Here is a 15,303-nt window from a genome sequence, read left to right as displayed (position 1 = left end):
TTTAGCTTCTATGCTTCAAAGCTTTGGAACCAGCTTCCAGATGACATAAAAAATGCACCCACTATTGATAGCTTTAAATCTAGACTCAAGACAAAGCTGTTCTCAGATGCTTTCCCCTAGCTTAAATTACTTATTCTTATTATTTTTATTTTTTATTTAATTTGTTTTATTTTATTTTATTTTATTATTATTTTTACCTTATGTTTTATCTTAATGTTTTTAAATGCTTTTTGACTCTAATTCATTTCCTTCTTTCTTCCCTGTTTCCTTTCATTTACATTTGTTAACTTTGTGAAGCACATTGAGTTGCACCTGTGTATGAAATGCGCTATATAAATAAACTTGCCTTGCCTTGCCTAGTGCGCCTACAAATTTCATTAAATGACTGACGACAAAGCAGGGCAGAATATGTGCGTACAGTAGTGGCAATAAGTATGATCCCTTGCTGATTTTGTTGGTTTTCCCACTAATTGACATGAGCATTCAATAACTTTAATGGTCGGTGGATTCTAAGATGGAGAGACAAAATATCACAAAGAAAATCGAGAAAATTACTTGGTAACACTTTATTTTAGGGACACATCTATTTGCACTAATACATACAATGTTAATGCCTGCATAAGTAACTTGTAAGGCATGTACTAAGTCTAAGCAAATGCTAAGGCCTACTAGGTCCTTACTAAGGTTGAATTGGTAATAAATCCCTTATTGTGCATGAACAAGACATTTGCGAATACATGCCTAACAAATGTTTGAATAAGCTTTGTACATGCCTTACAAGTTACTTATACAGGGACATTGTATGTATTAGTGCTAATAGATGCATGTATCTCTAAAATGAAGTATTACCAATGACTTGTATGAATCTATATGAATTGATTTGTATTTCATTGAGAGAAATAATCATTAGCCCTCGTTCCAATCATTAAGAACTTTGGTCCCATAAGAGCAGCTCTAATCAACTTGTCATCTGAATGAAAGACACCTGTAAGTAGTCACCCGCATAAAAGACACTTACAATGTTAGAATCACTTGCAATCAGTAAAATCTGTCCATCAAGTGAATCAAGCAAGACTACACAGTAAATTTGCCAGTGTTAATTTTGCAGTGTTAAGGCTTATTAACACTATTGGAGTAATTCCAACACCAAATGGAGTGAGATGCTCTCCAGTGTCAGTGACAAATGAAGTTGTTAAATTGTGTGGAGTTAGAAGTACTCCAGAGAGCCCCCGCCTCCTCGAGGTGATGGAGTTTGTCTGCGCCATTGTATGCCCTAGTAACAGAGAACGTAAAGAGAACGTTTGACTTTTGGTTCTCTAAAGGTTGGGGTTATTACCAAACCAAAATCTACCACCTAGAAACGTTCCCTTTGGTTACAGTAAAAACCAAGCAGCCATTGGTTCCGGTTCGGTTCTGGATACGTTTCGGATACGTAATTTTTGGTTCCGTTTCGGTTCTCACAGGGTTGCCAGGAAAGTTTAATTTAACTTCCCAGAACGATATATGTGTGGTTCCCATTCCATTCCCTCGCCGTTCTCTCACCGTACCTTTATTGCTTTTCATGTTTGTTCCCTCATCGTTCTCATATGGTTCCCATAACCTTGATGGTTACATTATAGGTCTGGTCACGTCTGGTTCCCTAGACGTGCTCCTGATGTTCCCCCAACTTTGTTTATACTGTGTTGTTCAGAGCATAAGCAATGATGACTGTCCACCCGATTAAATCATATACGTCTACATATTAGTAACAGTATTTCCTCCAGATTTAATCATGTACACAATCTTTTTTTTATTATTCCATTTCATTCATTTAACTCAACTTGGTTGGGTTGATCTAAGGTTTGGCTGTGCACACAACATCACACAAAAGATGTGTTGAGTGAAAGAAATAACTTGAGAACTTGTTACACCTTTGCCGGTAACAAGCAGGCCCCTCACAACCAATCTGTCCATCAGCGCCTGGCCAAACCTAATTACTTAGGGTATATCATGACTCAATTGCTTGCACCTGAAAAACTCCTAATCAATCTGGTCACATGGTACTCTTGAGCCTGTATATAAACCTGGACTGTCACAGTGCTTTAAATATTTGCCTGCCTGCCTGCCTGCTGGCTGGTCAGCATGGCACAGCATAGCGCTTGTTTACCTGCTTTGCAAGCAAGCTAAAGGCGCTTTTGGCTTATGGCATTTGTTAGCTACATCTTGTGCCTTGCTTTGTGAGCTAGTCAGTAACAGCACATGTTACATTGTTTGCTCCATTGTGCACTTGATGTTTGCAAGCAAGCTAAAGGCGCTTATGGCATTTGTTAGCTACATCTTGTGCCTTGCTTTGTGAGCTAGTCAGTAACAGCACATGTTACATTGCTTGCTCCATTGTGCACTTGAAGTAGATGGTATGGTTATATTTTAAACTTCATTAAGGAAAACATTTGGTATTAATCCCCACTAGATTGTGTTCATACATACTCAGCTGAAATTGCTCTCACATTGTGGTGCAGTACAGCATAGACTGAACTTTAAAATATAGACATCATACATGTTTTCAGCAACTTTAATCATTACATTTGGAGAGCAGTGTGGCACCCTGATTCCAGGCGCAGGGTGTTTCAGTCATGGTGGAGGATGGGAGGTGCTTAATTACCATGATCAGGGTACCTCAACTATGGTGAGAGATAGTGGGGCAGGACCAAAACACATTCACAATAATAAACAAGGTTGGGGGAACATCAGGAGCATGTCTAAGGAACCAAATATGCAACCAACAAGGTTAAGGGAACCATATGGGAATGGCAAGGGAACAAACATGACATGAACAGGAATAAAGTGATGGTGAGAGAACAATAAGGGAACGGAATGGGAACTACACATACATTCTAGGAACGAAAATTAAACTTTCCTGCCAACCAAGTGAGAACGGAAAAATAACCAAACATGACTCTCTGGGGACGTACACAGAACTAAACTGGGCTTGTGTTCCAGGAACCTGCTTAGAACTAAAAAATGTTAGTAGGGTGCCCCCCGAAACTGCTTTACTCTTTTTAGTGTTAGCTTAACACTATAAATCTAACACCAGTGTTTAACACTGATCTGGAGCAGGACCAAATAGACACTAGAACAGTGTTAATTTTAACTCTTTAAGTGTTATTTTAACACTACACAATTTACTGTGTACAAAGCTCACCAATATGGGACACACCAAAGGATTACACTGTTAAAAGATGTTAGGAACAAGTTTTTAGACCTGAGCAAATAACATTCCTAGTGGTTTGCCTGAGGAAATGGCTGACAAATGCACTTCTTTCCTAAAGGATCACTGAAGCCCTGCCTTTTAGACTCGGGTGATGAATTTGGTCTCTTTTTGAAGTTTGTTGTCTGAAGATGTATTTAGTTTTATCAGAATCATTGTAAATAGTTATGATTAACACATTGAATACTAAGTACGTATTTCATACCCATGCGTTGAGTACCAAATGGTAAAGATATGTTTTTACATTTAAACATCATATTTTGAATCTACACCCTTCAATGCATTATATATGTGATTTCGGGAAGTCTGTGATGCATATAAATTACCAAAATTGCAGTGAAAAGCTTGTGTCATGATTGAGACATTGTAATACATTTACAATGTGGCAGCAAATTACTGCCCTAGTTTTCGTCTAGAGCCTCTCCTGAATCAGAGATAGCCATCTCACCTAATAGCCCAATGATGTCATGTTGTGTTTTGGTACCATCTGCAGGCAACACAAAGCACTGCGGGCATGCAGACAATCATATTAGTGCTGATACTGTATGAACCCTGCTCTTAAGTGTTACCGTTTTTTTTTTTTTTAATTTTAAGATTGACAAGGTTTAGTCACTGGAGCAATATGGGATGAACTGTCTTGCTCAGGGGGACTGCTCAGGGGGACAGCAGCCGGGTGTAAGTGCAAGAGAGGGTAACACTGAATTACAATTTAATTTCCTGTAATTCAAATTCAGGTTTTATTCAACATACTATAGGGGGGTGGAGTCAATTCAAATTCACATTCAATTCGTCTTCCTGAATTGAATTAAATTCAGAATTTCAGAATTTTTCACAAGCCTCAAACACACACACACACACACACACACGCGCGCGCACACACGCACACACAGTAAACTTTTTTTCCTTTTCCAAGCAAGTGCATGCATGCCTGGCCGGCCCTGTTGTCATGCAAAACACAGCAGGCATCAAAGTTCACACGTCATGGGTGCAGCCCATATCCACCCAGCAGTTTCTGTCTAGTGCACAGAACTGGAATGACAAGAACATCCAGACACATTTTACTCGTTTCACCAATCAGGGAAGCGACTGACATTTAGGAATACTGTCCTACTTATGTCTTATGTCCATGGATTTCTATTTTTATTTTGCATTTTCATGAACTTCACTTCTTGTGAATGAAACAACCAGCCTCCCAGCCAGTTTGGGTTTGTCTTCTATGGTAAGTGAATGTCTAAGTACAACTCGTACTGTACATTGACATGAATGCATTACATTACATTACATTACATTACACGTAGTTGTCGCTCCAAAGCAACTTCCATGTACAGAAGAGAAACTGTTTCTGATTGTTTTTGAAGTTTGCATGAAAGAATGTGAACGTTAGTATTTGGTTCGTCTTTGGGTGTACACCCTTTGTGGAAAAAAGATGGGTGTAGACTATGGTCTGGATTATTGCTGTGAAATAATCTACTATGTTGAATTGCTGGTTGTATGTAGTTTGTTACAACCATCTCTGTCATTGGCTTTCCATGCAACAGAGACTTTGACATGAGCAAGCTACACAGAAGACAGTGCAGGCTACACAGAAGACAGTGCAATTGCCACTTTTGTGTTTTCGTTTAATACAAACATGTTGGCCTTTAGTATTGATCATATTCAACTGTAACAGACACAGTAAGACCTACAGTAATGGAGTGAGTGGAGAGGTTTTTACACTGACTCTCGGCAACAGTGTTACAATTATGTACCCAGACTAGACAGACTGGAAGAACGACATAATCAAATGTAGCCTACTTCCCAGATAGGATTTGTACTGTAGGTGAAAGATCAAGGTCGGTAATTTTAACACACCTATAAAAGTCACTATAATACTGAGATTGTGTTTGCTCTGTGGCGTGTGGTCTGGGCTATAGGCCTCTATTGTAGCAAATGCCTGCAGTAGCCCCTTAATGCGCGCCGTACCTCCAGTGGCACGCTGTAATAGTCATTGAAATGTAACTACCACAGCACTACAATACTATGACACAACACAGGCCCTTTAGTAATGCACCACGACTTGGTCATTACCATACTGGTAACAACAAATGTATAAAGCCGCGTCTTAAGGGGTTTTAATAGTATTCAATGATTTTTACCAAACACACTAAATTTCTTCATCAGATGAAGAATCATTCATGCAGCCATACAGTATACTGTGCTGCGTATACAAATAGATATAATGCAAGTTTACACATTAGTCCCGGGGTAATGTATTGTAATGCCAGTGTCACAGACATACGGCAAGCCTGTGAGATGTTGTGAACACAACACTTACGTAAACCAAAGCCAGGGTTTGATTAGAAAAAAAATGAATGAATGAATAAATTATATTACACAGCAGTAAATACAACTGCTTTGATCATTGACCGTTTTGTCACTGACCCCACCATCTTGTTTACCTCTGTGCAGCAGCCATACTGAGTGATTTACAATATGGACATGTGCTTTCTACACACTGTATACACCAGAGATTCATATGCCAATGTAATAGGTTGCTATGGGCACCTAACATGACCAGGTTCCGGTCTGCCTAAAGGGGCGTGTCATAATAGGCCTACTCCTAGCATTGAATAGAACAGTCCTTAGGTCTGCCTAGGTCTGCCTAATAATAGAACCCGGAAACAATGGGTCAATGGAACCTCTCTCTCTCTACTCTCTCTGGTACACACTAATCTGGGTGTGTCAGAGACATGACTGAGAAAGTAAATGGAGGGTGGGGCAATCAAACTAGAGCACCAGGCCAAAGTTCACTGAACTAGACTATGTAGGTGTTATCTGCCGTGCTGTGAGTGACCTCAAGAACACTTAACACTTTACAAACCCCTTAATCAAAGAAAGATAAGGTGTTTTTGTACTGTCTAATAACATCAGAGCATTAATTGTGCATTTAATAATTCTAACGTGCTGTGTGTGTGTGTGTTTACAAATGGTTTACAGATGAAAATTTGTGTGGTTACAAAATGATAAACTAAGTGTGAAGTCTTAATAGTTATGACACCTATAAATGTTGTTTATATATAAACATGGTTTGGGAGGAAGCCTGCGAGTGATTGACAGCTGTCATTACTTGCTCCCGCCTTTGCAGATATTTATTAAACCCCCCCTTTCCCTTTCACCTGTCTTGCGCGAAGGCTTTCCAGATTTTCCCACCACCTCCCCCTACTCCTCCTATTCAATAGAACACCCAGCTACTCCTCTATACAATGGGGGTGGAAGCGGATCTCATCCCGCATGATCTCCGCTTTAAACATCCTAGGACAGAGGCCAGCCAGCATGCCACTCATGCATATTGTACACCAAGCACTCAAGGGCAAACTAGTGAAAATTCATGTTCATTAGCATATATGCCTTTGAAGTCTGTGTTTCTTTCAGGTATGACTGACGCGCACAATGAAGCTGGCCTTGTTACTACTGCTGCTTCATGTGACCCAAGCAGGTGAATTACTCATGAAATGCATCTTAAAATTGTATTTATTTATTCGTTTAAATGACAAGTGACAATACTGCATTGCTATAGGAGGACAGCTTCCCAAGTTGTGTGTGTGCATGTATGTGTCTCTGTGTGTCTGTGTGCGTGTGCGTCTGTGTGCGTGTGCGTCTGTGTGCGTGCGCGTATGTGCGAGGAGAGCTTCACAAGTTGTGTTTGTGTGTGTTTGTGTGTGCATGCCTGCATGCGTGCATGTGTGCATACGTGTCTATGTTTGTGTGTGTTTCTATCTCTCTCTGTGCTAGTGTGCACACACAAACCATTTTCTCCTTTTCATTTTCAGTTGATACTATGAAATATGCTTTGATGAACGGCTCCATTGAACTTACTGGTGTAGTCCCAGATGTTCAAATTACGTCAGTCCTGTGGAACTGGGGCCTGGACAAGGTTGCAGAGTGGGATGTGGACGAGCACTTTATATTTCCCTCTAACTGCCCTGCTGAGCTCAACAATGAAACCTGGGCTCTAACCATCTCTCAACTGCAGCCTAGTTGTGGAGGTCAATACACGCTTCTCATTAATGAGAAGGAGACGTCGTCATTTCAGCTCAATGTATTAGGTAAGTGCTTTTTTCCTCATTTTTGAGGCGTCTTCAGGATGGGTGTGAGGGGGGCATAATAAGCATACAAAGAAGATACAAAGACTTGTTAATGTTTAAGCAAGTTCTTGCATATCAACGTATTTCTTTTATTTTTTGCTTTGTGTGGTGTTGATATTCAATTTTTAGCCTTTGAAATTTTACTAGTTCAACTTCTCCAAACACTACACACAGTTACTTCACAGCTGGGAGAAGGAGGAGGGACTTCTCTCATTCACTAAATATAGGATTACTATACAACTCTCTTTCTCTACACAGAACTCGTTTCTGAGCCAAGCATCACCAAAGAGTGTAACTACAGTAGTTGCAACCTGACCTGTGAAGGAAACGACACCAGCTACACTGAGTACACCTGGACTGATGATGAGGGGGGAAACACACCTGGCTCTATACTACAAGTGGAGAAGAATGAAACGCTGGACTTGACCTACACCTGCAACTTCAGCAACCCACTCAGCTCGGAAACCAGGAGCATCAGTTACAAAGAGCTGTTCCCTCCATTAGGTCAGTGTTGTTGTTGTTGATGATGATGATGATGATGATGATGATGATGATGATCGTGTTCTTGTTGTAAGGAGACCCGCCTGAATATGCAATATTATTAGCATGTTTTATTAACACTTTTTTCTCTTTGCTTTACAGAATTGCAAACCAGAACCGTGATCATTATTGCTGTGACTGTGCTGGCCAGCTTGATCGTTTTGGTTGCTATAATAGGTGACTGGCTTTAATTTTGTCTGGTGTCTCTGTCATTGTATTGATGGCTGTGTGATTGATTCATAGGAAATTGATTTAATGGTTAAATTCACATCTTTTATTATAACAATTATGTCAATGATGTTTGATGTCATACTGTAACTAACAAAGCAGAACATATAAATGTATGCATTGGTTTATCCTTACTAGATGAAAAATCTTTTAAACACATCATTGTCATTTGTTTTAGCTGTAGGTATATTCATGTGCAGACGTTCAACCAAACACGGATATGAAGCAGGACGGACCAATGGTAAAAACTATTAAATTGTATTAACAGCATAATGCAATCAAAGATTATTTAATTCATAATGTGTTACAGTTGAGGACGATATTATTAGCCCCCCTCATGAAATTAGACATATCTCTTCATTGATCATTGAGAATGATCATTATGAATAAATGTGTGTTATTCTGGAAACAAATACACCATGGAGATAGTATCCAATAAGATAAATTTGGACTTTTCCATTTTCACAATGAGTTTAAACAAAAAAGTGTAAAAATGGCAAGGACAAAATTATTAGCCCCCTTATCATTAATAGTCAATACAGTGCCATTTATGAACAAAAATTGACACCAGACACTTTGATTAGTTGTTAACTATGTTGGCACATGTCCTACCAGGGATTTTGGCCCATTTTTTTCATTGCAAATAGTTAAGCTGGTCCAAATTGCATGGATGTTGAGGATGGACATTCATTTTCAGCACTCTTCAAATACTATCTAAAGGATTGAGGTCTGAACCACTCATGACCATGGTTTTAGTATCCTTGAAGAACATTTGAACTATTTTGGATGCAAGTTTTGTGTTATTATCTTATTGAAAGATCCAGTGAAGATCTTAACTCCCTCTATGAGCATATTTTTGCAAGGTCACTTTCCACATTCTATAATAATTTTCAGTTTTTATGGTGCCGTACACCCAAACAAGGTTTCCTGTGGCTGAGGCTGCCACAGAATGATGCATCCACCACCATGTTTAATTGTGGAAACCATCTTATAACGATTCAAGGCCTATCCCTTTCTTCACCTGACAGAAGCAGAATTCATGCATCAAAGCAGGTGCAATTGAATATCATCAGATGAAAGCAGAGACGTTCAAAACTCATTTTTGACTTTCAAATGTTCACAGGCAAAGCTCAATAACACTCTGATATGCACTGCCTTTAGTAAAGGGATTCTTCTGTGATGATGGCCCCAAAGCCCAATATGATGACAAGCCCTATCAACTGTCTTTCTTGGGGGGGAAAAAACCTCCAGGTGAGGCCAGGTCAATAACAATCATCTAGGCAGGTGTCCAATGCTTCTTTGGTCTAATGAGGCTAAGCAGTTTCCACAGTTACACATAGTGGAAGGGCATCAAGTTTAGTCTGTTATTCAGCCTCAGACACAGGGAGTCTGGGTCTGAATCTGGATTGCTGGGTCTTCCAACAACATTGTAACCCAAAGTATACATTTAGATTAGTTCAGAGGTTCTTCAAGGACACTAAAACCATGATATTGGAATCACCCGCTCATAGTCCAGTTCTCAATCCCACTGAGAGTCTGTGGTTAATGTCTATGCTCAGCATCCATGCGATTTGGACCAGCTAGAACACTTTGCAGTGAAGAAATGGGCCAAAATCCCTAGTGGGGCACGAGCCAACCTACACTGTAACAAATAGCTGTTTATTTACGGCAATTCTGCAACAGCATTCTACTGTTTTTCGAAAAAACAGACAACTACTGTGAAAATATTACTTTGAGTCACATATTGAGCATAAACAGTAAGTACTGCACAATAGCAGTATTTGCCGTTGTGGAAAAAACTAGAGATGCACCGGATCCTGATTTTTAGGATCCTGCCGGATACCAGATCCACTGAATAAGATCCTGCCGGATCCGGAACCGGATACCGGATCCTACAAAAGGGTCGAAACATATAGTCTACTCGCACACGTGGGCCCTTTTTATTACGTTGGCGCAAACTATTTTTTAGACTCATTGGCTTATTGCCACACTGCCTGCAATAGCCGCTTCCAAAGGGATTTCACTCCATGCAGTGATTGGGGTTGTGAAAGACTGAAAAGCCTAGGCTAGACATGCACCAGACCCTGATTTTTAGGCAACATGCCGGATACCGGATCCACTGCTTAAGATCCTGCCGGACCCGGACCCTGTGAAAAACTCTATTATCCTGACGGATCCGGAACCGGAACCGGATCCGGTGCATCTCTAGAAAATAACAAGTTATTTTAGGCAGCACCATTGAAACCCATTCATCCTCCACTTGTCCATGATCACCATCAAACGTCAATACCACCTGAAGAACTGAAGTCATTCTGACTGATTAAAGATTATCTGATACTATCAAGCATGATGAAACAATTTCTAAGGAAATGCAGCAAAGTGTGTGTAGCACATGCATTTTGATAGTGATGAAAGTGTGAATGGCTGAAACATTTTAAGAACTTGTAACACTCTTGCAACAAGCAGCCCCATCTAAACCAATCTGCTTAATCAGTGCTGGCCTCACCTGAGTAGGGCTGTTATGCCATTATTCAATTACGGGCGTCACCTGCCAAGGGCCTGATGACTCTGGTCACATGGTACTCTTGCACCTGTATATAAATCTGGACTATCAACACTTCAGTTGCGTGCCTGCCTGCTGGCTGGCCTGCATGGCACAGCAGAGCACTTGTTTGCCTACAAGCTTGCCTACAAGCTTGCTTACATGCTTGCACACTTTCCTCTTTGTGAAAGCTTGCTGTATGTGGCATCATTTGTGGCATTGTTGCATATAATGTGCCTGCTGCAAATTAGGCATTGCTTTGAGAGCTAGCTTGTAGTGCTGCTTGTTTGCTGTGCTACTTGGTGCAAAATATTTTTTTAAAGACTGACCAATGCTATATTTATCATTGGCTCATCAAGAGATACAGTAAAAAGCCCACCTTGCACACTATCATTGTAACATAGCACTGCGTACTCTGAAATTTTATTCATGCACACACTTTCAAAGGACCACCGCAAACCATTTTCTCAATACAGCATTGCGCCATAGTATCATGCTCAAGGCACTCCAGTCATGGTGAACGATGGGAGGGTGGGGGTGGTAACATGGCCAGGGTACCACAGTTATGGAGAATGATGGGTGGGGTGGGAAGTTGCCATGGCCATATTCATGAATACAACTATGACCCAGTATTTGCCTGTCATCACACAGTACAATTCAACTTTTTAACTGAAATGTACTGTTATTTTTCTGTAGAGTACTGTTATTTAACAGTTCAATTGCTGCTGAAAAAATGCTATATACTGTGATACATTAAACAGCAATGAGCTGTATTTGATTTTTGGTGTGAAATAACAGTAGAATTACAGGTAAATATAATTGCCAGTAACTGCCGTTATTTTGCAGGGAAATTTTCTTAGAGTGTAGGTAACAACTTATCAGAGCCTGTTGTCAGTTTTGGTTAATAAATGGCGCCATAATGATCAGGGGGCTAATAATTTTGTCCTTGTCATTTTTGCCCTTTTTTGTTTAAACTCATCGTAACAATAGAAAAATCCAAATTCAATTCATTGAACATTATCTCCATCAGTGTATTTGTTTCCAGAATAACAGAAACGGTGAATAATGGTAATTCTTACTGAGAAATCAAGAGAAATGTCTAATTTCAGGAGGGGGGCTAATAATATCGTCCTCAACTGTAGACTTGGGAGACGCTTTTATCCACAGTGACTTACAGCTATTTTAAGCAGAGGGTATTGGTTACAGTCCCTGGAGCAGTGTGGGGTTAGGTGCCTTGCTCAAAAGCGCCTCAGCCATGAAGTGAAGTAGAGAGTGGAAGGGTGAGATTTGAACCTGAAACCCTCTGATCTTAAAGCCTATCTCCTTAACCACTAGGCCACGGCTCCCCCATCATGGGAAAAGATACTACTACTGCTGCTACTAATAGTAGACTAGTAGTACTATTCGTACTTCTAGCACTACTACATGAACATCTATTTAATTAGGCCTATTTGCTATTTTATCATGGTAAACATGTTACACAACATAAAATGCGTAAGTAATAATTTAGTCTGTGTTTATTACGATATTTGACAGATAACGGACCAACAAGAGATGATGGAGGATTCGGGGAGGATTCTTTTTAGACACGGCTGGTAAGTTACTCATACGTCTCAGTAATGCAACACTAACTTTGTGCACAGCATCTTTTATAACTTTATTGTCACTAGAAATGGTGATGCCCAACAAGTCTTAATCAGACACTCAAGACTCACTGTAAGGTCATAACAATGCTGGTATGACAATGCCCCCTCTCTCCAGTATGGTTGGAGGCAGAATGCTCTCTCATTTGAACTACAGCCTGCACCGGACACTTTGCAGTTAAATTGACAACCAAACCAATCAGAATAGCGTTCTAAGTGTTGAATTGACACTGTAAGATTTACTGTGTGCTCTTCCAAACTTACTGCGCTCAGGGGCGTCAGCTGCCTCAATGTTATACAGGAGCAGTAGGGTACCTAGGGATAATGTGAGCGCGCGAAGCGGAATTTTTTTTGCGCTTATTTATTTTAAAAACCTTGTAAATTAATTATTTATTTTTTTAGCACTTTTTTATGCACATTCTGTAGATTACTCCGTATGCTAAACTTGAGCTAAATTCCAAGGTAGCAAGGTTGTGAAACTCATACCGGGGCACAGCAAATCAATACCCAGGTACGTGCCCCTGTGAAATAGCTCTAGCGACGCCCCTGACTGTACTGCAGTTGTAGGTGATCCGACCCGCCCATAATCCTCTTTCACAGAATTCTCTTTATTTGTGTTCGGGAGGGCCTTTTCGGGGGAGGGTTTAGTCGTCTAATTCAATTCAATCGTTTCAAACCAGAACTGAGTGCAATCCTCCCGCCCTTCTAATGGCGTCAGGTCTAAGAACCTCCAGATCATGAATACGAATGAAGAGAAGTATTATGGGCAGGTCACACTAGGCTAGTTGTAGCCCATTCAGTTTCTAAGACACATGTGCCTCACCCTATCACAAATTCATAAACAGACAACCTGGCAAGTTGGTCTAGTGCTGTACCGTTGAATACCAGGCACAAAAGGACAGCAAACCAACCCCCCAATCACAACATGAGGGTTCCCTCCTTGTTTGAATCATTAGAGAGGGTTGCGTTTTCTATGATTTTTCATAGCAAGCAGAGGCAGTTAACAGCTTGGCCCAACCCGCAGCCCTCAGCTTTCTGAGCTGTGTGGCGCCAGACTTTTCATGTTAGGCCAGTTACACACAAGAGCGTGGCGTGGCGGCAGCCAGAAGACGGCGGGTCTCGGCGGGTGTGTTCTACTCAGCCTTTCACTCTGACTGTGTCGACTTGAGCGGCCAGTCCTATTCAACCCCCCTTGCCACTTTGCCATTCGATTCAACGGGACACCGCCGGCCACCACTGTCAAAATTACGCTCGAGTTGGATTTTCCCAAATGCAACGCGGCACGGGGCCGTCTCCCACTCTGCTACTGCCCGACTACTACCGTGTTGGTGTGGAAGGTCAGATCTGTTTCCATGTATTTTCGCCCCCACAGATAAAAATCGCATCCGCCCTGCCCCGCTTCTCCATTCTGGTCTGTAAAGGACCTTACAGGCTTGCCAGGACAGAAAGAGGCTATACTTAACGTGTTATGAACATTCCAGCAAAACTACTAGCCTACCTGATATTTGTGCTGTGAACTAAAGGAGCTGTGTTTTGTATCCACAGCTTGCTGGTGTTTGGCCTCAAGACCTCTCTTTGAAACTCAAGTGAAGGATGAGCATTGCCAGACGGTTAAGTGCAGAGTATACTTGCATGTTATGTAATATTTCATAAAAGTCAAGGTCAATATTATTAGGCATCACAGAAATCTAAATGTTGCATACGTACAGAAACATCACTCGAATTAGAAAAATCTCACACCAACCAATGTTAACTGCTGAGGTGAGTCTGTTGTGTTAGGCACTTGTGTGTGTGTGTCTTTGTGTGTGTGTACGTGTGTGTACGTGTGCGTGCACGTGTCTTTTTAAAAGCATTTCTTGAGATTTTGATTTGACATGTTCCTATTTATTCCTACTGACGCTGCACTGTTGAACAAGTTGCAATGTGAATTGCCTTCGTGCACATGACCAAATGTGAAGTATAAAATTAAATGACTGGATAAAGCAGAACCTGTCAGTATCTAACAGGGGCGGAGTGGCCCACCTTTTCCCACCGGGAGAATTTTCCCCTTGGCGGCCCTCTTTAAAAAAAAAAAAAAAAAAAACAAACAAAAAAAAAAAGCGAACAACATGGTTTCCTAACCAAAAAGACAAAAGCCACGAAATCTGCAGTCGTACTACATGTGAACATTAGTGTAGTCAAAATATCAACCTGAATTGGAGAATTTAGCCTACACCTTGATGAAATGCACAGCCAGTGGTGTAGTCTATGTAAAACGCAGGTATACGCACCCATTTCAAAATGTCAGGGATTGCAGTATACCCACTTAAAATGGATTGATCCATTATTTACAATAGCACAAATGTATACAGTACACATAAAAAAATGCTCAAATATACAGTATACCCACTTCAAAAAGTAGACTACACCACTGGAGCCATCATCACAGTCCAAAGTATTCATAGGCCTACTAGGTTAGGCTACATCACGCTACTGTTCCATGCAAATGTGCACTCCACTGTCATTTTGACAGTTTGAAATTGAAATATCGTTTAAGGAAGACGGATGAGCATGGGCACAAAGAGTGTGGGGATTTTTAGAAGAGTAGGCTTACAAAATATAGTAGGCCTATAGTAGCCTATAGTTTACAAAAAGTCTGTCTACATTGTGCAATAAACCCACCATGCAGCAAATAAGCCAAACCTAGCTACTTCAAAGCACAACCATAAGTCAACAAAATGTATAACCAAACGGTGTAGGCCTACCTTAAAACGCTGTCTTCGTCGCAGCAAATGTCTTTGTTTCTTGCAATTACATTTTAATCCACAGTTTAGGCTACACACCCAGCACTGCTCACATCAGAATCTTCTTGTGTGGTAATTATTTGTTCCATTTCTTCAGACATTACATAGGCTACATCCTAAATGTGCCATATATAAATGTATGTTTGATATACCATTATTTCGACTGTAATGAGATATACCTCTAGTTCTAACAAAC

At 40.6% G+C, this 15,303-nt stretch overlaps 1 protein-coding gene across 1 annotated transcript; it reads left to right on the top strand.

Moving 5' to 3' along the window:
- Positions 1-4,291: 4,291 nt before the first annotated feature.
- On the top strand, positions 4,292-14,322 carry LOC134460673 (CD48 antigen-like). The gene is made up of 8 exons (XM_063213041.1): positions 4,292-4,466; positions 6,659-6,722; positions 7,057-7,332; positions 7,630-7,875; positions 8,014-8,088; positions 8,318-8,380; positions 12,218-12,276; positions 13,870-14,322. Exons 2-7 carry the CDS (start codon positions 6,677-6,679, stop codon positions 12,265-12,267), a joined length of 756 nt encoding a protein of 251 aa, XP_063069111.1. The 5' UTR covers positions 4,292-4,466; positions 6,659-6,676; the 3' UTR covers positions 12,268-12,276; positions 13,870-14,322.
- The last annotated feature ends 981 nt before the right edge of the window (positions 14,323-15,303 follow it).

Source organism: Engraulis encrasicolus, chromosome 13 (assembly GCF_034702125.1).
Source record: "Engraulis encrasicolus isolate BLACKSEA-1 chromosome 13, IST_EnEncr_1.0, whole genome shotgun sequence".
NCBI classification, from domain to species: domain Eukaryota; kingdom Metazoa; phylum Chordata; class Actinopteri; order Clupeiformes; family Engraulidae; genus Engraulis; species Engraulis encrasicolus.
The sequence above is the reverse complement of the archived record's forward strand: the minus strand, read 5'-3'. Positions and strand labels throughout refer to the sequence as shown.